This window comes from Trachemys scripta, chromosome 3 (assembly GCF_013100865.1).
Source record: "Trachemys scripta elegans isolate TJP31775 chromosome 3, CAS_Tse_1.0, whole genome shotgun sequence".
NCBI classification, from domain to species: Eukaryota; Metazoa; Chordata; order Testudines; family Emydidae; genus Trachemys; species Trachemys scripta.
The window spans coordinates 25,709,329-25,731,853 of record NC_048300.1 but is presented as its reverse complement, the minus strand read 5'-3'; the positions used below and the strand labels follow the sequence as shown (position 1 = coordinate 25,731,853).

The window sequence follows — 22,525 nt, the reverse complement described above, 5'->3', positions numbered from 1 at the left end:
CCCGGCTCCGGAGACTGTTTTCCCTTCTGTTCGCCTTTGCTGTTCCCGTTTCATTCGCTCTCATTGTTATCTCTGCAGCTCTGTGTCTCATTCTCTCTCACTGTTCTCGCTGTTATCTCTGCAGCTCTGCTCAACTTAGTTCTTCTCTTCTCACAGCTGCTGATTTCTCGAGTCCATGACCTTGGGCCAGAGCCAGCCTCTTATTCTCACACAGAGCTAGCTGAGGTGCCGAGTTAACCCATTCTCTGCTCTCTTCTTCTTCCCCCTCTTGGCCTCTCACGACCTGCAAAGGAATCTTCCACTCCCCACTCACACACCTTTGACCCTCCCCAAAATGCTTTGTGATGCTAGCAACAGCATTAGCAATATACAATGCTGATCTGCCTTCCCAGGGGACTCGCTGAGGGAGGGGGCCTTGGGGTGTGACAGTCCCCCCTCTTGACCCTGAATCAACATTTTGTTGGGAGAGGTCACCACTTAGGTTTCCACCTTCCCCCCGATATGGTGGCAAGGGTTACTATTGGTCTTCTACCTAAACAACAATACAGCATACACAAGATTGTTAAAAAAGCAACTATTGCATACACTAGCCAATAATGACTTATGCTGTGTTGTTAATGAAGCCAGAACACATTCCCCTGTTGACATAGATGCCCCATCCAAATGGCTGTGGCAAAGGCAGCTTTCTCCAGGTTAAATGTGTGTTTTAACACCGTGAAGGAGGAAGTATCTGTCTGGAATACGGAAAGTTGCTATCGGGTGTGCGCCAACGGGAGAAACACATTGGGTGTTATCCATGAAAAATTAAACACAACATAGTTAGAAACGTTAACAGTCTGTTGCAGAACGGCGGGCCAATGCACTGAAAAAATTTGCGTTTGTGATCTTAACAGCAAATCGAAACACATTCTGGGGTTGGTGGTTCTCCAAACACACGCAGAGGTATTAGTAAACACATGTGCTGCATTGGGGGCATATTCCAGTGCCTCCCCTTCCCAACAGATGTGTTGACTCACCTCATAAAAGCGGCCTGGCACTGCCTTCTCCTTACACACCATTTGAGGGGGCTCCATAGGTCACAGCTGCCAAGTGTTGCCCTCTGCAATCCATATGTGCTGATAGAAGATGTAGTCAGCACATACTGCTTAGCCATGTCATTGGAGGGAGCCACCTCCCACATGTCGCGATGGACCACAATCCCAGATAATACATGATGCCACTCTCCTAGGATGCTAAGCCACAATTGCCCCCCTCCCCAATGGATAACTGACCTTTTCTTTTACCAGGGCCAATTTTGGACACTGGTAAAATTAACAAAGAAGCCCAAAAACAATGGGGACTCAAGGATTCCCACAGAGGTGTGTCATCATACATACATTGTTTTGCCCTGACAAATTTTGCAGGCCTGAAGCAGCAAGAGCGATCCCACCATTCCTGTTTGGGGTGTTCCTGGGCTCTTATTACTGCTTTGTCCTGTTAACAAAGCAAGAGGGAAAGGAAAAGAACACCACAAATGCACCTATTGGGGAAATTGAGGCACGGATGAACACTCCCTAAATTATTAGTTGTCCCGTTACAGCCCTCCCTGGCTTTCGTCATGGATGTTATTTGCCTGGTTTAGGAGGTTACAACAACATTACACCCAGAGATCAGTAATTGCTATTGCTTGCCAAAGGACTTCCCATTCCATTTCCACTCCCCCTCCAGGCCCCCACAGGAGGAACAGGGTTTGTCCCAATGGAATCCATGGGAGACTCGGGGCCACCCACCAGGTATTTTGCTGTGGCCCTGCTGGGTCTATCCGGACTATGCATAGTCTCCAAGGCACCTCCCCTCCAGCCTTCCACCACACTGTGGCTCGGGCCCCATCAGCAAATGGATCCAGGGAGAGCCTTTGGAGGTATCTCTCTTCCTCATAATTATGATTATTCGGATAATCCCATAGCCAGCTGGAAACCTGGATGGTCCAGGCAGGTGGCTGGTCCACAACCGAGTCCCACGATGCCATGACCAGAAACATAGAGAGAAACATATGTTTTGAGCTGATTGGCATGCACCCATTTCAATTTGCCAGGGAGCTGAAGCTGGTCCACTACCGGGGAAGAGGCGACTCACAATGGGGCAAGGACCCATCCACTTGACCTCCAGAGTAAATCCTTTCCAAAAATTACCCCACATCATTGGATGACTAAAAAAGTGGAGAATGTGCAGTGTGGAATATTTGGCAACGAAGGTGGTGGCTGCCCTGTGACCAAGAAGCTGAAGGCAGGTCCGTGCCTGTATTCTGGGGTGAACAGAGATTGTGCGTATGAGATTAGTAATAGTGAGGAATCGCAGGAAGTGTCTGTGTGCTGGATGAATGGATATATGGAAATAGGTATCTTGTAGGGCTAGGGCTGTGAACCAGTCCCCTTGTTCTAGCGTGGGTATTATTGTGCCCAATGTGACCAACTTGAATTTTTGTACACGTACACCTTTCTTTTGGGTTAGAAAGTAGTCGGAGTAGAATCCTTTTCCCCGATGCTGCGTCAGTACATGTTCGACTGCACCTAGGTGGAGAAGATGAGCCACCTCCATGCAGAGAAGGTGCTTGTGAGAGGGGTCCCTGAAGAGGGACGGGGAAGGGGAAAGGGTGGGCAGGAAAGATAGGAAAGGGATGGAGTAACCTGACTGAGCTATTTCCAGGACCCAGAGGTCCTGTGTGATCTGTTGCCAAACATGGTGAAAGCCTGGAGGCAGTAGCCAAATGGGCAAATAGGCGGCGGAGTCAAGGGATGGTCACGCAGACCCCCGACCAACACTTCAAAATTGTTGTTTGTTACCCGATGGTGGGAAGTAGTTGCTTGCGCCTGGTTTTGCCTGTGCCTAGGAGGTCTGTTGCGGTTTCTCCCAGTGTCATACGGTCTGGACTAGGGTCAACGATATTGTTGTGCGCTGGGCCTTTGATAAGGTTGATACTGTGGTCTCCTGGGAATGAATGGGTATATGCACAATGTGCGCACGGTGGCTCTAGAGTCTTTCATAGTGTGAAGGACTTCATCGGTTTTTTTGGAAAAGAGTTTATTTTTGTCAAAGGGGAGATCCTCCACTTTGGACTGCCACCAATGTGATATGGCCATGAAAAAAGCTAATGCAGTCTTGGGATACATTAGGCGAGGTATTTCCAGTGGAGAGAAGGTGGCGTTAGTACTGTTATACAAGGCACTGGGGAGATCTCATCTGGAATACTGTGTGCAGTTCTGGTCTCCCATGTTTAAGAAGGATGAAATTAAACTGGAACAGGTTCAGAGAAGGGCTACTAGGATGACCCAAGGAATGGAAAACCTGTCTTATGAAAGGAGACTCAAAGATCTTGGCTTGTTTAGCCTAACCAAAAGAAGGCTGAGGGGAGATATGATTGCTCTCTATAAATATATCAGAGGAATGAATACCATGGAGGGAGAGGAATTATTTAAGCTCGGTACCAATGTGGATACAAGAACAGATGGATATAAACTGACTATCAGGAAGTTTAGTCTTGAAATTAGACAAAGGTTCTGGAACAGCCTTCCAAGGGGAGTAGCGGGGGCAAAAGACATATCTGGCTTCAAGACGAAGCTTGATAAATTTATGGAGGGGATGGTATAATGGGATAGCCTAATTTTGGCAATTAATTCATCTTTGACTACTAGCGTGAGAGGGTGAAGCTGGGCTCCCAGTCGGTTCTGCCTTGGCAGGGGAGCCTGAGAGAGAGGGTTTACTGCCCGTCTCCATAGGCAGATGCAGAGCTTCTTGCCTCTTCGCCTGAGAGGGTGCACATTTCTTGAATCCTGAAGCCCCTGGCATTATTGCGCTAGGAATGCCAGGGGAGAGTGTCTCAGTGGGAGACAAACTTGGAGAAAAGTTTTTTGTTTTTTTTTTTAAACTAAGTAACTATTCTAAAGGAAGGGAAACAACTGGGATGTTACTAACTAACTATTTCTATGTTCTTTGTAATTGTTTCCTTCAGAAACCAGGGAAGAGGATCAGCACTGCCCAGAGTCCTGTCTTCAGCCGAGGACAGCTGAGAAGGAACGGAGAGGGGTGTGGGATGCGCGCGCTCAGGCAGACCCTAACAACGCCATGAGACAGCAGCTGAGCACATGCGTCCCGACCAGGCACTGCAACCGAAGATCACTGATCAGCGGTGCCGGGACGCACCGTAACCTAGAGTAGAGCGCCCCCAGGGACAGCACTTGAAGAACCACAGGATCTTTATAAAAATACTGGCATGAGTCAAACCTCCCTGCTGCTAAGGATTTAAATTATATGACAGTGTTATTATGTAGCCTCTCCCTGGGACTGTGGGAGTCTGCACTGCAACAGGTAGACCCAGACACAGAGGGAAAGGATATAACAGATGGTTGAGGGAACTATTTACAAGTCTATTATTGTTGGAGACTTGTACAACATTAGAAAATTCATGTCAAATGCCATTTGAAATGTAATGTTCATCAATGCTTTAGGTAATCTCAAGCTGCACAGCTATAAATATTCTTTTGGGTATTTAAGATTAGCAGAATGAGAAACTGTACCAAGAAATTCAATTGACCAGATGCTGGCCACTTACTGGTGCTGACATGTGAGCCAAAAAACAAAAATAGAAAGGAGTTAGACTCTGCCCAGCTACCCCCAAATTGAGATTTTTAAAGAAATAGATACATTCAAATACCTTTAACATCTGACCACTGGTTCAATTTAAACCTCTCTTTTTAAGCCCTGTTGAGGAAAGTCAAATCTACAGCTGTATGTTGAATGCTTTATCATTTACCTTCAGAGAATCAACTAAGTCATCAACTAGGAAAAGACGTCTGAGCTCCTTTACTGTGCCATTAATGTGGCCAAGTGCAGCATTGCTGTACTTCTGGACAAGCGCCTCAGACACAGCAACATCAGTCTCCAAGTAAGCCCTGAAAAATGAAAGAATCATTCATGAAACACAAGCTTTACCTGCTTGTTTTTTACGTTACTAAATCTGGTCTTCTCTGCTCTGGAAGACTCTATAGCAGCGGTTCTCAAACTGTGGGTCAGGACCCTGTTTTAATGCAGCAAAAATGTGAAAAGGCAGTATTAAAAAAATTCTTTGCAGTTCACCTTTAAGCAATAATCAACTCAAAGACATGGATAAAGTTACTCTTCATTTTACTAAGTCTTCTAAATGGAATTTCTTTAAACAAATGATGGTTAATGTTCTAGAGAAGGAGTTTGGTCCAAAAGGATTTAGTACCCCACTTTTTGGAAGTGAAAGGTTAAGGTCTGCAATTTGCAACAGGTCAGGCTTCCTCCACTCTGCCATGCAATCTCCCTCTCTTTGCTTAATGTCTGAAGATTTAGCTGAAAGTTCTGGGAATTTTCCAATCAGAAAGATAAAAATCCTGTAATCCTGTTAAAGTGTTCTCACACACACCCATCCCCCATTCCATTTCCCACCTTTTCCATCTACTAATAAGCAGAGTCGCTAGGTCAGTATTAGATTCTTTAAATAGAAAATTATCATTTTAAAATTTAGTTTCATGTCCAGTAAGGGCTCAGAGGGGATATGTTGCTTATCTGGAATATGGCACCAAATTCTACACTGCCCTATGACTGGCAAATTAGCTCTGTTCTACATTTACGCATTAAGTCACCTATTTTATTTAACAGGTAATTAGAATTATGAGACATATTATATAGTATTTATACAGTTGTGTTAAGTATTATTTACCTGTAAAAAGTATTTATTGTTTTACAATTCTCAAAAAACGTGCTAGGTGTCCCACAAAACTACAAACAAAAGAGGACAGATTCCCTGTCCTGAGGAGTTTGAAATCTAAGTTCAGGCAAACTGCAATATAGCAGAGCAACCAGTCTGAATGGATTGAGGGTGGAAAAAGGGGACGTCGTAAATGAAGTTAACACACAGCACGTTAGGACAACAAAGACATTTATGTTATTCATTGGTAGGCATTCTAGAAGAAGTGGATTTTAAAAGAGGAGATGGTAAGGGCCACAGGGACCAACTCAAAAAGGGTATTCCAAGGTAAGTGAGCAGTGCTGGGAGAGGGGGGAAACAGAGGAGAAATGGACAAATGCGGCATCAAGGCTGCTAATATTGGCAGAGCTGAGCCTAGCAAGAGACAACCTTGGATAAGGAAGGAGGGGCAGAGTCATGCAAGGCCTTGATGGTGAGGTGTATGACATGACTTGATCAATAGGTCAGAAATGTGGTCCCAGTAGTTGCATTTTGTATGGACTGTCAGGGAGAGGATAGGCCAGGGAGGAACAGTTTGTAGTGAATAAGAAAGGGCCTGAATGAGATTATCCACTGTATGGACAGAAAGAAAAGATCAGATCTTAGAAATGTTGTGGATTTTACTATGTACTTATTGTAAACCAGTTTGTACTTATTGAAAACCTGTAACAGAGAAACTACATTTAGAGTACTCCAACTGCCAGCAGACTGTTCCTTTAAATTAAAGGCTTTCCTTTTTAAACCAGCTTCTTTAAGGTGGCCAGCATCCTATTTTGCATTGCTCTGCTGAATGCTGTCACAGATGTGGGTCTATGGTTTTAACATCTATAGCCACAGATGCATTTTTCCTGATCTGACTGCACTGTAACATTACCCCTTCTTAGAGTTTTCACCCACCTTAATTTAAAGGACAAGCTCATGGCAGGCAGCTGTTGGCTTTTAGGGGGTGGTGTGGACTGGCCACCTCTGTAAGCATTTACAGAGTGCAGTTGAGGAGATTCCAAAGGGGAAGCCAGACCAGCTGCCTCAGCAAACCTCTCTTGCCTTGGTTTTGAAGGAATGGAAGGGAGGGAGGGAAGGGAGAACTGATCCTGAGAGTCCTTTCCACTGGAAGGCTACATCTGTCCTCATGGAGGAGAGGTTTTAAAAACTATCACATATCAATGTTATCTGGAAAAGAGAATTGGCAATAGCACAAAAAAAGCAGCTGAAGAAAAGTAAACTGGGAAAATAAAGGAGGAGAAAAGGAGACTGAACCATATTTTGGAATGGAGAGGAGGAAAGCAGTTGCTGGATAGTGTGGCTGGTTGTGAGATTAAGAAACATGCACTCTTAATTATTTTAATGCATTAATGTGAAGTTTACATCTCTAAAGACATAATTCTACAGTATGTGCACTACTATGGCCTATATGAACCCAATAGTAATAGCAAAGCTCCCTGTCTTTCTACACCACACGAACTATGCCCATGCCACATTCTTGGGAGTGGGCACAATTATTATTTAACAAATTAATCATTGATTCTCTTGGGGATTTCAATGAACTCAGTCATCCACGTTTTCAAAATTGACCCTAATTGTTTACAGTTTTCCTCATTAGAGTCCAAGTTTTCAGATTTATCCACTGATCAGGTCACTGAACCTGGATATTGCATCTAACCAATTGCTTAAAATCCAACCACATAGACTCATTTAGAATGTTGCTGCCTTATTGCACATTCATGCTAGCATAGTAAGAATTAAGCATGCTATTGAGAAAGGATTTCAGAAAGCGGTATATAACAAAATGTGAATAATTAGCAACTGAACATACCTTGTGCTGTATTTACTAATCTTTACCAAACCACAAATTGCTTTACAGGTATCCAAGTATGACATTTTCAGTGGTTTAGTACCTGATGTCAGGGCATATTTGAAATGCTGAATCAAGTATTAATGTGTAAGTAAGTTCAATGAACCAAACTGAAATAAATACCCTATATACTTGTTCATAAGCTGAATATTTTGGTAAAAAAGTGACGCATCAAAGAGTGGGGGTTGGCTTATAAACAGGCCTACACCAAAATTTGATGATTTTAAACTCTATGGAATCATTTAATTGAATATCTAATACATTGTCGTTATGTTTACCTGGAGCGTCTGCAGGCATGGAGCCCCCCAGCTCCCTGTGGCCGCGGTTCGCCGTTCCCAGCCAATGAGGCTTACCTTAACGGGCCGGGAGCCAAAGTTTGCCAACCCCTGAAATATAGGGTCGGCTTATGAAAGGGTCATACAGTTTTTCCTATTTTTAACCTAACCATCTTAGGGGGGTCAGCTTATAAACAAACAGCCTAATGAACGAATATATATGGAATATAAAGTTTTACAGTGCTACTGGAGTCTGTCTTGACTTTTTGAAGAAATACACTATGCCAGACAGTCTTAGTTCATTTTTCTTACCATTTCTTGTGTCCATTCTATGAAATTATTTTGTGAAAATCCCAATCATGTTTGAGAGTAGCTACAGTTGAGAGAGATAGATTGTACAGTATTGAGGCTGTTTTACATTGCCATGCACTGGTATCGTATATATATTCAAATGCAGTTAGCTGAATCTGTAGTGCTATTCCAACAACCATGTATTTGATATTAAAGAAAAATCTCACCTAAATGGGTGGCCTTCATCGGACTTTTGGATTGCCTGGATAACTCCCTTGTATATCCTGAAGCTGATTGTCACAGAAAGAAGGGCCAAAGCAATGTAAGCTGTCACACTCACAATGCTGAATACAGTTAACGAAAGCAGCAGGAACAAGCTGGCACCAAACACCACTCCTGTCTTCTTAATGTCTCGCCAGTAAAGGAGGTCAACAACTAAAAGTTAAAAGGACTGAAATTAGAATACAAGACATCTTACATACATACGACAAGTGTATATTTGTTTTATCTGAATATGACATCTTAAAAAATTGAACCCAGTATCTCATATTTCTACATTATTAGAAGTTTCTAATTATAAACAATAAGCATTCTGGGAAGAGTGAGAACTGGTTTTACACTAGACTCTGGATTGTTGGAATTACCCAAAATGGATTTGCTAAAATTCAAGTGCAGTTCTGCCCTGAAAAGAGACTATGTCAAAATGAAATCTTAATTAATCTGCTCCTCGTGAGCATTCCAAGCCATACTTGCTCACATCAGTGAAAAGCTTTTACTGCTTTTTATTCCTGTACCTCTGTGCACCCAACAGCTAAGAGAGATTCTATTTTTCTTGAGGCTAATCAACAGAATTGTTTACTGAATTCGAAACCACTATGATGGCAAGTGCACACATATCACTGAGGGCAGCATTTTAAGACAATGGGGCTGGTTACACAAATATAACTGAAGGCATAATTGGGCTTGCATAACCTTTTCTACTGGTGATGATGTTGATGCAAAGTTAGGAACAATCATGGAAATGTAGGAAGGGACCTTGAGAGAACCCAGTTTGATTTCCAATCAAAGCTAAATTTGCAGTCCAATGATGGGCAAAATGTTTATTTGTAAACTGAGCATATATTTTCTATATAACCATAGAAACACATGATGCCATTTTTAGTATTACTGTTCAAAGATTTACCCAAAGAGCAATTAGTCTGGTCACTGGGTTAAAATATCAAGTTTCCTCTTTCTGGGTTTGAGTCTGCTGCATTTTTAAGTGAAGTATCACAGATTTAGAGAGAACCTCCATTGTAGCATGCAGGAGTATTTGATCTAACTGGGTTTTATACACTTCTCAATGCTATGTAATGGGAAACGGTCATGGGTGAGTTTTGAGTTGCCTAACTTCACAGCTGATTTCCCTCTCCATCAATAGTGAGTATATAAAATTTATTAGATATAGAGCACAATATAAAAAAAAGGTAAAAGAAAAAGCTTTATTAGCATTATACATAATGTTAGCTAGTTATCTAGTCTTTTCAAAATGTGAAGCACTACTATGTTTATTATCTGTTCTAAAACCACCAGGACATCTGTTTATCTTCCTGAATTTGGTTGTGTTAAGCTTTATTTGAGCTTAGCACTCCAATAGCATCTTGTCTACCTTAAGAATTTTACTCTAACGACAAAACAATCACAATCCAGAACAAATCCCTATATTAATTCAGAACACGATAAGCAGTTGAAATAACATGGGGTTGTATGTATAATCTGATGGAAATTTGCATGTACTAGCTTTAAATAATTATGTGCTACCTTAGGGCCAGATTCCGCTAATACCTGTGTAGACATAACTTTACTATCATACATAGTCCCATTAAAGACAATAGAATTATTCATACAAGTGCACATGCATAAGCTTTTTTGAAATTGAAGCCTTCCTTTCAACATTATGAAATCATTTCAATACAAGATTTGAACTAATCAGCTGGTGTTGGAAAGCAAGAACTCTATGTTTTGAAACTTCTAAAAATATTAACAATTTTCATATATATGTACAATAGCTTCATTGTCATGATTTTTTTATTTTAAGATCTGCATTAATAGTGTGTCATTGTCTCTTGATAGGGCCAGTTTGTAACTGTGGTAAAGGACTACATCTGCACAGTTAAAAATTATAACAAATGTAAAGGCAATAATTCAGCAATCATGAAAATTCCCAGTAACATTCACTGGAAAGGGAGATATTCTAAAGTTGGGGTAGTCCGCGAGTCTAGCTTCAAATACTTTGTTCATTAATGACTGAAGATTGGTGACCTCAATCTACTCCCGTCTTTCATTTGGACCTGGAACTGTATTTTCATTTTACATTTCCCCCACATACACTCTGCCCTGTCCCATTCAAAATGAGAAGTACCATATAAGTCCCAATGCTAATCCCACATGTATACACTATTGCAAAATAAAACAGTAAACACTCTAAAAAAATTCAATATTGTAAAACAATTACAAAATTGAATTGTAACTTTTAGTCCATGTGACTGATAAAAGGTAAAAGCTGCTTTAAATTCCCCCACACCTCCAAGAGAAGGTAATTTAGAAAATCCAAACTGTATATTAGTGAAAACAGCGTGCTGGCTTTAAACACAGTATACCCACAAAAAATAAATATACTCAGGGACACTCCAAACAGTATCCTTCCTTATGCTAATTGTGTTTGCTTAAATTTACACTTGTGTAAACTACAATTACAGCCCTTCAACGTAAGTATTCCAGGCCTAATCTAAAGCAAGTGCAGCTGTCTACATATGGTAAGCATGAATTGTCATCTGGCACATCTAAAAATAGTACTGTTAGCATCCATGCCTCACATGCAGAACGCATCCAATTACATTTTGCCTTTAACGCAAATGCCGTGATAAGAGGCTGATTGCTGAATTCTCTGAAGCCTTTTCTATCACAGGTTCTTATTTTTAAGGCTGAACAGTTTCAATAGCTGTTTTTGTGACAAAAACAAGCGCTTATATATTTGACCTGAAAATCCTCTCTCAAAAAGTAAATGAGCCACAAGAAACTGTTTTTGTCTTTTGAACAAATTAAAAGCCTCAGGATTCACAAGAGTTTTAAATTCATGTATATATATTAAAACAAAAAAGAACTAACCAATTTTGGCATCCATCTTGAGTTTGCCTGCATGCACCCAGATCTTGTACAGCTGACAAGCCAGATCCTTTTCACTTCCGGCTAGGGTATTCAAAGGTCAACTGATATACGCAACTGCCTGCCGTCTCACTACTACAGTTAGAAGCTTCACAGACTAACACAGAATGCTTTAAGTGTTCAGCCAATAGCTGTTTCTCCAGTTAAGTCCTTGGAATGCAGTTAAAGTATTAAAAAAAAATTAAAAAAATAGATATTTGCAACTGAATCGGACAAGTAAACATTCTACATCTAGCGTAAAAAAGATTTCAGGGCCAAATAAAGATTCTATTTAGAAAAAAGGAATGAACAAAGAAAGGACAAAATCACATCCCATTTAAGAGACTGAATGCATGAATCAGGAAACATTTCTCAAATACCTTCCTATAGTCTAACAGTTAAGTTGAAATTCTTGATGACTGTTTCATTCAAATACCAGTTAAAAGAAAAAAAAATTACAGCTGCAGACAACTGCCATTTTTTGGCCTGATTTTACAATTGCTAGTGTACTAACATGGGAATCTGTTAAGAAGCGCTGAACATCTGCAGCTTTAGGGTGCAATATTTTTGTCAAATCAACCATCTACAATACGTATTATGATAGTACCTTATATGGGCACATTCTTATGAAGGTCTTATGTTACCCCTTACTATAGCATCATTTTCCAGTAAGGCAAATTAAAACTTAAATATATACATGAATTCCAAAATGTTAGGTTTTCTGCTTAAAAGACCATTAGAAAAAAATGGATGTAAAAAATAAAGCTGCTGTTTTTATTTAAACCAGGGGTATCCAAACAGGCTAGAGAACAAATATGATCGGGCCATTTGTGGGCTAGAAGCTTGACCATCATGCCTTCTAGGCTTGGCTGCCTCATTCTGCTTCTGAGGAAGTACCACACAGGTCTTCATAAATTGCAGCATCTTCTGTGAAATCATTAGAGTCAAAGCCAAGAAAGAGCTACCAACGAGGGATCAAAGTAGCTGCAAAAGAGAGGCAGACAAGAATGAAGAAGCAGGACAGTGCCACTTCCTCTGTGGGCTACTTCACAGGATTTTGCAGGTTACTGAGGCCTAAAGATCCTTGGTTTAAACCAATATTTACCAATAAAACTATTCACAAAAAATTAAGCCAAGACAACAGGGACTGCAAGATGATGGTGAGTTTTGCAACTGTACCAGAAAGAAACTGATCTCATTGCCCCTTTCACTGAAATGAAAGCCTTCGGTCTAGTGCTGCTCATATTTAAATTAAGGGATGGATACATACATTAGAAAAATGTGTGCATTGATAAAATAGTTATAAGAGCACTCACCCTGAATTGTGTTATAACCGGATTTGCTCCTGGCTCTGAATGGGACAAGAATACTTTAAATCATATAACAAAATCACGGTATATTTCTGATCTTTACTGTTCTGCGAGGATCTGTCTGTGTTACAATTACTAGGAAATCAGAGGATCTAGCTACAACACAATTCCATCTGTACTCCAGATGAGATTTTATTCATCTTCCATAATGGGAATAAAGCAATCAATGTTGCAGAAGACAGTTAAAGTCCCTTCTATATAGCAAGCTGGAACAGTGTTGTAACCAGATCCCCAGCTCAAATGTAATTATGATGTAGACAGGGCCTAAAATGATTCAATAATATGGTAACGTATGGTTTCGTCCAATCAGCTACAAAACTCCACTCTGTTGACCTATGACCTTGTCTCATGTCCCATGATTGATTTTAAGCTTGCTGTAAGTGGAATGACACCATAGGGGTATACTCAAAATGTTGTAGTGTAGACTGGCCCTTCTGTTATGGGCTTATCTACTCAGGGACATCCGGGAAAGTTCATCCAAATTAACTAACGGTGTGAACTTGAACTGGATACATTAAACTACAGTGGATGCATTAAACCCTGGTGAATACCTTCATTCAGAATTCAAGTGAATTAACACCACTTGAATTCTGAACAGCAGCATCCACTTGGGGATTTAATGTGGTTCAGTGAATCAAGTTCAAATTAACACCTTTAGTTAATTCGGATTAATTTTCCTGCCTGTTCCCATGTAGACAAGCCCTGAGAAGCAGCACTAAACTCACGGACATTTGCTCTGAGAGCATTGTAAAGTCAAAGAGCCATATTTCTCCCAGAGCTCATTGCAGGGATCAAAAGTAATGCAACACATCATCCACACTGACGCCTGGTTGTTTCAGCCAGGGTACAGCAAGCTTTATGCTTTCTCGTGAATTACCAGGAGCGCTCCAGCTGCAGAGTCCAGGCACTCTATGTGCCTTGCCAGTGTAGACACCTCAGGAGTTAGAGCACATTAAAGCAGCCCCGGGCGCCCTAACTTGCAAGTGTAGCCAAGCCCATAGGCTTTTGATACTGTCTCACATGACCTTCTCATAAACAAGCTAGGGAAATACAATCTAGGTGGAGCTACTATAAGGTGGGGGCATAACTGGTTGGAAAACCATTCCCAGAAAGTAGTTATCAGTGATTCACAATCAAGCTGGAAGAGCATAACAAGTGGGGTCCCACAGGGACCAGTTTTGTTCAATATCGTCATCAATTATTTAGACAAGGGCATAGAGAGTACATTTATAAAGTTTGTGGACGATACCAAGCTGGGAGAGGTTGCAAGTGCTTTGGATGATAGGATTAAAATTCAAAAATGATCTGGACAAACTGGAGAAACAGTCTGAAGTAAAAAGGATGAAATTCAATATGGACAAATGTGAAGTACTCCACTTAGGAAGGAACAATCAGTTGCACACATACAAACTGAGAAAGGACTACCGAAGAAGGAGTACTGCAGAAATGGATCAGGGAGTCATAATGGATCACAAACTAAATATGAGTAAAGAGTAACACTTTGAAAAAAATAAAAACACATCAGTCTGGAATGTATTAGCAAGAGTGTTGTAAGCAAGATACAAGAAATAATTCTTCTTCTCTACTCTGCGCTGATATGGCCTCTATTGGAGCACCGTTTCCAGTTCTGGGCAACACATTTCAGGAAAAATGTGAACAAATTGGAGAAAGTCCAGAAAAAAGCAACAAAAATGATTAAAGGTCTAGAAAACATGACCTATGAAGGAAGATTGAAAAAATTGGGTTTGTTTAGTCTGAAGAAGGAAAGACCGAGAGGGGACATGATAACAGTTTTCAAGTACATGAAAGCTTGTTACGAGGAGGAGGGAAAAAAAACTCTTTTCTTTAAGCTCTGAGGATAGGACAAGAAGCAATGGGCTTATGTTGCAGCAAGGGTGGTTTAGGATGGACATTAGGAAATACTTCCTGTCAGGGTGGTTAAGCACTGGAATAAATTGCCTATGGAGGTTGTGGAATCTCCATCATTGGAGATTTTTTAGAGCAGGCTAGACAAACACCTGTCAGAGATGGTCTAGATCTGGGTAGCAAAACTGCAGCTTGTGAGCTGCATGTAGCTCTTTTATAATTAAAAAGTGAGGCTTGCAGAGCCCCCCGCCACCCAATTCTCCGCCTGCCAGACTGGCAGGGAGGTAGCTTGGGAGTTTTGCCATGCAGTGGGACTTAGGGCTTCTGCCAGAGATGACTGGTGCCTGCTGAGAGTGGGGAGGCACAATTTAAAGCTTTGCCCCCCTCCAACAGCTTAAGTCAGGCCCCCCAGGCATGCTCCCCCTCTTACCCTCAGCAGCACCTCCCTCCAATACCCAGGTGTTAGCTCTCCCTGTTTGCCACTGCCTTGCCTCCCAGCTTGCCAGCTCCAGCAGTTACTATGCAGGGTGGTACCATGTGACCAAGCAGGGCCAGCAAGCCCTGGCAAAAATCTGGTGGAGCACATGACCCTACGTGTCCCTCCACACATCGCCTCTGGCTTCTGCCCAGCAGGGATAGGGGTCTTGGGGCTTCAGCCCTGCGGGGCACACCTGCCAGGGCTCATGGCTTCAGCAGAAGCAGGGCTGCAACCCCGGGCCCCGGCAGGCACCTCCTGCAGGGCTGAGGCTCCGAGCCCTGGCAGGCACCTTCTGCAGGGCTGAAGTCCCAACAACCCCTCCCCAAAGGGCTGAAGCCCTGAGCCCTGGCAGGGGCACCCCAGCTCTCAAACTTCTGAAGATTGTCGTAAGCGGCTCAAAAGGTCAGTAAGTTTGGCCATCTCCGTTCTAGATAATACTTAGTCTTGCCATGAGTGCAGGGGACTGGACTAGATGCCCTCTCGAGGTTCCTCCCAGTCTAACCATTCTATGTACAAACAAGAGGCACCCATCCCAAAGCCTTAAGCATCCTGAGCAAATCATTCAAAAATAAACATTTTAAGATTCACTTTTTTGTTTTCCATCATGTAACTTGTTATAATAAGGACTCTGGTTTTCAGTAAAATGTTAAGCCAAAAAGTCAATTTTCATGTGATATACAGACAGAGGGCAGAAAGGTGTTTTTCCACCTCTTTTGCTCATCTTAGCAATACTTTTAGAGAGTTTTATAAAAGAGACAAGACTGACTATGGGAAGTGATTAAAAAAAAAAAAACTTGAATTTTTGAGCATATGAATATTCATTACTTAGTCCTCAGACAACTTTAAGGACTGGTATACCCCTAGTTTTTGTATCAGTGTAATCCCACCTGTTTAGTAGGTTGTACTGTTATAATATCTCACTTTCTAGTGTGGATGCAGTTAGGCAAATTTACCTAAATAAACTATGTAGGTGTAACTGCATCACTGCTATACCTATATCGCCTTGTAAACCCATAGAATTATTGCAGTACACAATCTGTCTAGACCTGCCCTAAATTCAGCTGAGTTTTGCTAGCATGTTCTGGTTTAAACTGAAAATCCCAGGTACAATGAAGCTTCTAAATGTTCTCTAGTTTTAAAGTTGATCTTTCCAGGCAAACAAGCTTAAAAACTCCTCACTCAAAAAAAAAAAAAAAAAAAAAAAAAAAAGAGTAGGTGGGTATGTCGAATGATATATTTATTTTGGGACCAGACTACTGGTCTAACCAGTTTTTGGACTTCGCCGCATATTTTGCAGATTAGCAGAGCCTGGAATACTAGAGGAAAGTAGGATAGAAACATATGTCCCCTGTAAAGTGAGATATCTCCACCTCCTGTAGCAAACCTTATCATGTACAGCACTAACAGGTTTCAAGAACTTACCCAGTCCTTAGGTGGAGACTTAAAAGCAATGACACAGGACGTATAGTTGAAAAAGCAGAGTAAAATGGAAGTGATTTGTCAACCTGCTTTTCCGAGCTCACTTTGTCTCCCTAATTTGATTCGTACATGCTGACCAAGCTCTATCTAAAGCTGAACTACTGCGTCAGCTGTGCCATCCATATCAAGGAGTTGAAGAACTGTTTCTGGGAGGCCTGAAAGGACCATGCCCCTCTGCCCAGATTCAGACCTGCTTGTGCAACACCGAGACTTCCCCTCAAGCCCATGTAAGGAGATTGTGCTGAAAATGTACAGTTTGAAATGTTATGTAAATAAATGACTTTACATCTAAAAGGAAAAAACACAAATTTGTGGCTATGGGGTTTTTGTTTTGTTTTACACAAAAATTACTATACTAGTATAATTAAAGCAGTACAACTTCCCCAGTGTGGATGCAGTTATATCAGTATGAGTGCTTATACTGGTGTAGCTTGTGCTTACAGGAAGGGAAATAAGATATACTGCTATAACGGTGTCCACACTACTGTTGTAGTGGATTGCACCAGTATGACTATTTAGGGGGTAAGGAGGGGAAAAGGTCTTAGAGCTCCATATTCTGGAATGATTACATGCGAGTCTCAGCATTCATTTAGAAAAAGAGGGCAGGGGAGGGGAAAAAGTAAGTTTCCCATGGTTGCGGGAAAAAACTTGAAAAAATGGCCTGGGAGTACCCTAAAGACTCAAAAATTTGAAGGCAAATGAAAAAAACAAAACAAAATTTTTTTAAGGAAATCTTTTTTTTTTTTTTTGCCTGACACATGGAATTTTGAATGCTTGAGGTTGGCAATACTGTTTACTATATAACCTAAACATTGCAAATGATACTAGTAAGGATTTTCCATGCTTTATAAATTTTGAACCTCTAATAAAAGACTTAAAAACTGGAAGTTATGACCTGACTGAAGGTTTTTTCCTCCCTTATCCACATATGTATGCGCAGGTGGTTATTGTAGGGTACCTCGTAGGTGTGAGGCAGCTGGCATATATTGGGAGGGAGGGGGAACAATCCAAAACCCATATGAACTTGGAAAGCCAGTTATAAAAATTGTCAAATTTGGACATACCAGTACCAACCTTAAGAAGTTATTTCTTTGAGTTTGTAGATCTAAGGACAAAATCTGAAGCTCACACATACAAATAGGACTTAAATTCTTCTAAATGATTCAGAGAGATTCAGAAGGGTGATTGCAGATTGGTGGTTACTGGACAAAGGTCACACTATTTTAAGCCTAACTACTTATTTATCTAAAACTATTGTAGATTATGCTGGCAAATTCTGAAATTTAGTCACAAAAATAATTATTTGTGATCCAGTAAGAAAGATTGTAAACAATCAATGTTTTAAAGCATACAATATAAACAAACCATAAAAAGAGAAAGTCTGCTGTACTATGCTTCTCCCTAGTACTCATTAAATGATTAAATTACATGGGTGCTAGGATGGCTTCCCAATATGTCAACCTCTTCATGGGCCATCTTGAAGAAGAATTTCTGGACAAATGCACCATGAAACCAATGATATATCTGAGATACATCAATGATATTTTCATCCTCTGGACAGACGACCTAAACAGATTTCCATCACAACTTCAACAACCATCACACTGATCCATTAAACTCTCTTTAGAACACTCCCACATTAGCACCAACTTCCTGGACACCATGATCATCTCCAATGATGGAACCCTACAGACAACTATGCATAGGGCCCTACCAAATTAACGGCCATGAAAAATGCATCACGGACCATGAAATCTGGTCTTCCCCTGTGAAATCTCATCTTTTGTGTGCTTTTACCCTATACTATACGTATTTCACAGGGGAGACCAGTGTTTCTCAAATTGCAGGGGGGGGTCACAAGGTTATTTTAGGGCAAGGGTCCAAGTATTGCCATCCTCACTTCTGCGCTGCCTTCAGAACTGGGTGGCTGGAGAGTGGCGGCTGCTGACTGAGGGCCCAGGTCTGCAGACAGCAGCACAAAAATAAGGGTGGCAATACCATACTATGCCATTCTTACTTCTGCACTGCTGCTGGTGGCAGTGCTAAAGGTAGCAGTACTGCAACCTCCCTCCCCCACCCCACCCCCCGCCCCAACAATAGCCTTGCGACCTCACACACAACTCCTTTTTGGGTCAGGACCCCTACAATTACAACACCGTGAAATTTCTATGATCATCAACATCCCCCACAACACAACTCTCAAGATCCGTAGGTCCTACACATGCCTATCACATGTGGTGTACCTCATCCAGTGCACCAAATGCCCAAATAACAACTGTGTGGGTGAAACTAGACAATCACTATGCTCTTAAATGAACTCACACAGAAAAATGATAAAAAACAAAAACACCATATCATCTGTGGGTTAACACTTTTCACAAAGTGATCACTCTTTATCTGACCTCTCAGTCTTCATCCTCAAAGGAAACCTGCACATCAACCTCAAAAGACAAGCCTGAGAACTTAAATTCTTAACTTTGCTAGACACTAAAAACATGGACTAGACAGAGAAATTGGATTTATGGCTTATTACAATAATCTATAACACATTTAACTCCCCCCTCCTCCAGTTTTTACCCCCGTTTCACCTATATGACTGGACAGGTGTTAATAGGCCATGTCACCTTGAATGGTCCCTGTGATATTGCACTCCCTATGTTTATGGAAATATGCTTATGAATGTGACTATAAAGTAACTGGAATATGCTTTATGCAAAAGATCTCTTGTAAGGTATCATTACAAAACTTATAATCTACTGAGTGTGTTCATCCTATTTGTATGAATGTATCATTCTTGAATCTGAAGCTAGAAATATGAAGTATTACTCTGAAGTCCTATTGTAATTATGCAAAGTGTGTGCCATTAATGGTTGTTTCGAAACTTGATGGCTCCCATTGACCAGGACTATTGGTTGTAAATGGCTCTGTTTACTTGTAAGCCTTCCTGTGTTCCTGTGAGTCAGGCCAGAAAGAATGGAGGCTTGGGGTCTCACAGGACATGTGACCATGTCACCTGGTACTGGAATCCATCTTAAACCTGGTGGTTTTCCATTTAGAAGCAGGGGTGGGGACCCAGAGAGACAAAAGATTCCCGCCTTGGGCCAAAGCTATAAAAAGGGGATGGAACAGAACAAAGGGGTCTGCCAGTCATGAAAAATCCCCTAGTTACCACCTGAGCTGGAACAACCACTGTACCAGGGGAAAGGATTGGGCCCAGACTGAGAAGGAGTCTAGTCTGCGAAAGAAGCTTATTGGAACATCTGAGGGTGAGATTTTACCTGTAAACAGATTCTTAATGTATTAGGCTTAGACTTGCGTGTTTTGTTTTCTTTTGCTTGGTAATTTACTTTGTTCTGTCTGTTATTACTTGAAACCACTTAAATCTACTTTTTATACTTAATAAAATCACATTTGTTTATTAATTAACCCAAAGTAAGTGATTAATACCTGGGGGAGCAAACAGTTGTGCATCTCTCTCTATCAGTTATAGAGGGTGGACAATTTATGAGTTTAACCTGAATAAGCTTTATACAGAGTAAAACAGATTTATTTGGGGTTTGGATCCCTTTGGGAACTGGGTGTCTGGTTGCTGGAGATAAGTGACTTGCTGAGCAGTTTTTGGTTAAAGTCTGCAGCTTTGGGGGCGTGGACCAGACCTTGATCTGTGTTGTAGCAGACTAGCATGTCTGGCTCAACAAGGCAGGGTTCTGGAATCCCAAGCTGGCAGTGGAAAACAGGCTCAGAGATCATTCCAGCACGTCAGGTGACAGTCCAAAGGGGGTCTCTGTGACCGAACCCACCACAGTCCTTTGACATGTGTGTTAATTACTTAGGCTAAACAAAATGTTCTATCCTGCCTTTAGCTGCAACACTTTTGAGTACATTTTCCAGACCTGAAGAGCTCTGTGTAAGCTTGAGAATAAAAGGTATTACCTCACCCACCTTGTCTCTCTAATATCCTGAGACCAACACAGCATAGATTACACTTCACACAGACACACTTAACCTCATTAGATTAACAATTTGATTGCATTAACAATTAACAGGATTTAAAAACTTTGAAAGCAACATATTGGCTAAATCAGGGCTGCATTGACATTTGTGCAGTATACACTGAACCAAGCTATTCTGTGCTATGCTATGTAGGACTGCAAAAATCTAACCAGCTAAGATATTTGCAGTGTGTTATACAAGCTATTTTTCTTTTTTAAATAATTTTTGTTACTTTGTATTCGTCATCGTTTATTCCTTCTACCCTAGACATTTAGCATTTTTACAGACTTCACCATGTCTTACAACTTTAAAAATATCTATGCTACAAGTCTCATTTACTGAAAAATAAACCACAGCATGTTTAGCTTAATAAAAATGTTAAATAAACAGCAAATACCCTTATCTTTCCAACTGCTCAGCTGACTGTCCATCTCTCCTCAGGATCTACCCTCCAGCTGTGATTATCAATTAGGCATACCAATAGAATAGCTGCAATTGGAGAAATCTACAGTCTGAAATATGAAACATCAGTTTCCACAGAGGTCTGCAGTCTTGTCTGCTGCACAATTGCAGCAGGACTTAAGTCACATGACTGTCTTCTGGGTGTGAAGAAGACTGACGCAGTGCAATCTGTAACTAAGCTACTAATACTCCAGCACCAATTCTTCAGTTAAATCTCCTTAGTGTTAAAACCATTTTCTTGATGCTAGTACCACACAGAACGAAGGGAGTGGGGAAGGTAGGGAGAGGAATCTCCAGTACAAAGGAAATCAGCTTTTCCTCAAAGCAGCTAGGCTAAACTTGAAATGTATCAATACTACAACATTACACAGAGGCTTTTGCAACAAAGCTAAACTACCTCAATCTTGCTTTTTTGTCACATCGCCAGAAGTTATAAAATTCATGCTCAGAGCAAGACTTCACCAGACAAACTCAAAATGGTTTGCTCTTATGAAAAAATGGAAAGGTGAAAGTTTACATTTACATTTCTACAAAATCTCTTTTCCTTCCTCACACCTACGCAGATTTCTTTATAACCTTAATATTTTTGTCAACTATAGATTTCATTTTCCTTGGGAAAGTAGGAAATACAAAGTGCTTTATCATTCTGTCTACACTTCTAATGAAGTAGTTAAAAGCTCATAAAGAGACTGAAGGAAATCTCAATACCAGAAATACCTTCCAATAGCCTTAATCCTTAACTCATTCTTTATTCATACCTCATTTACTCCTGGGGGAATTCTGCACCAAAAAATTAAATATTCTGCAAAATTCTGCATATTTTATTTGACGAAAAAACCACAATATAATCATACCAGTTTCCATTATTTTGGAGATTCATTTCAAAATACCTGCCAGCAAGTATGTCTGTAACAATACAGATAACATAAAAGATTCAGGAAATATTTTTTGACAAATAGATTCCTTGCTAGGCATATTAATACAGAACTTTGAATAATAATTCATTTAAACTACAATAAAGAACCGTATTTCCCACGTCTCTCAAAAGCAGTGCAAAGGTTTGGGAGAGTCAGGGGTAATGGAGGAGCTGAGGGAGAGAGAAATAATTGTTGGGTGTGGGTGGGAGAAGTATGGAACAGGGTTTTTTTTGGGGGGGGGAGGAGGAAGAGGGTTAGGGTTGTGACTAGGGTTAGGATTGTTAGGGAGCCTCCCCCATGCAGACCCTGGCTGACACCTAGCCTCTTTCATTCAGTCAGGCACATCTGCCCTCCCCCCATGTGTCCCTGCACCCCCACTCAGCCACCCCCTCTAGCATGTGTCCCTGCACCCACCTCCCCCTGTCCCCATATGGTGCTGCCATCTCCCATTCAGCCCCTGCCCCATTCTGTCCTGCCCCCAGCCCTTCTGAACCTAGCCTGTGACCCTCCAGCAGCCCCATGTGTCCCACGCTGTCCATGCCCTGTACCCTGTGCCTCCTAACGTGGCCTCTTCTCTTCCCTATCCACAGCTGGGGCTGCTGCTGGCAGG

General features: G+C 41.3%; 1 protein-coding gene across 5 annotated transcripts in view; it reads right to left on the bottom strand.

Moving 5' to 3' along the window:
- Positions 1-22,525, bottom strand: part of RTN4 (reticulon 4) — an 85,776-nt gene that overhangs the window by 11,731 nt on the left and 51,520 nt on the right. For 3 of the 5 annotated variants that reach the window (XM_034764316.1, XM_034764317.1, XM_034764318.1), the window contains 2 exons: positions 8,395-8,602; positions 4,790-4,928 (listed from right to left, as the gene is read on the bottom strand). In XM_034764316.1, coding sequence (XP_034620207.1) covers positions 4,790-4,928; positions 8,395-8,602 — 347 coding nt within the window. Of the gene's footprint in view, positions 1-4,789; positions 4,929-8,394; positions 8,603-11,314; positions 11,434-20,933; positions 21,101-22,525 lie in introns of those variants that run through there. The other 2 variants (XM_034764319.1, XM_034764321.1) reach the window with 2 other exon arrangements.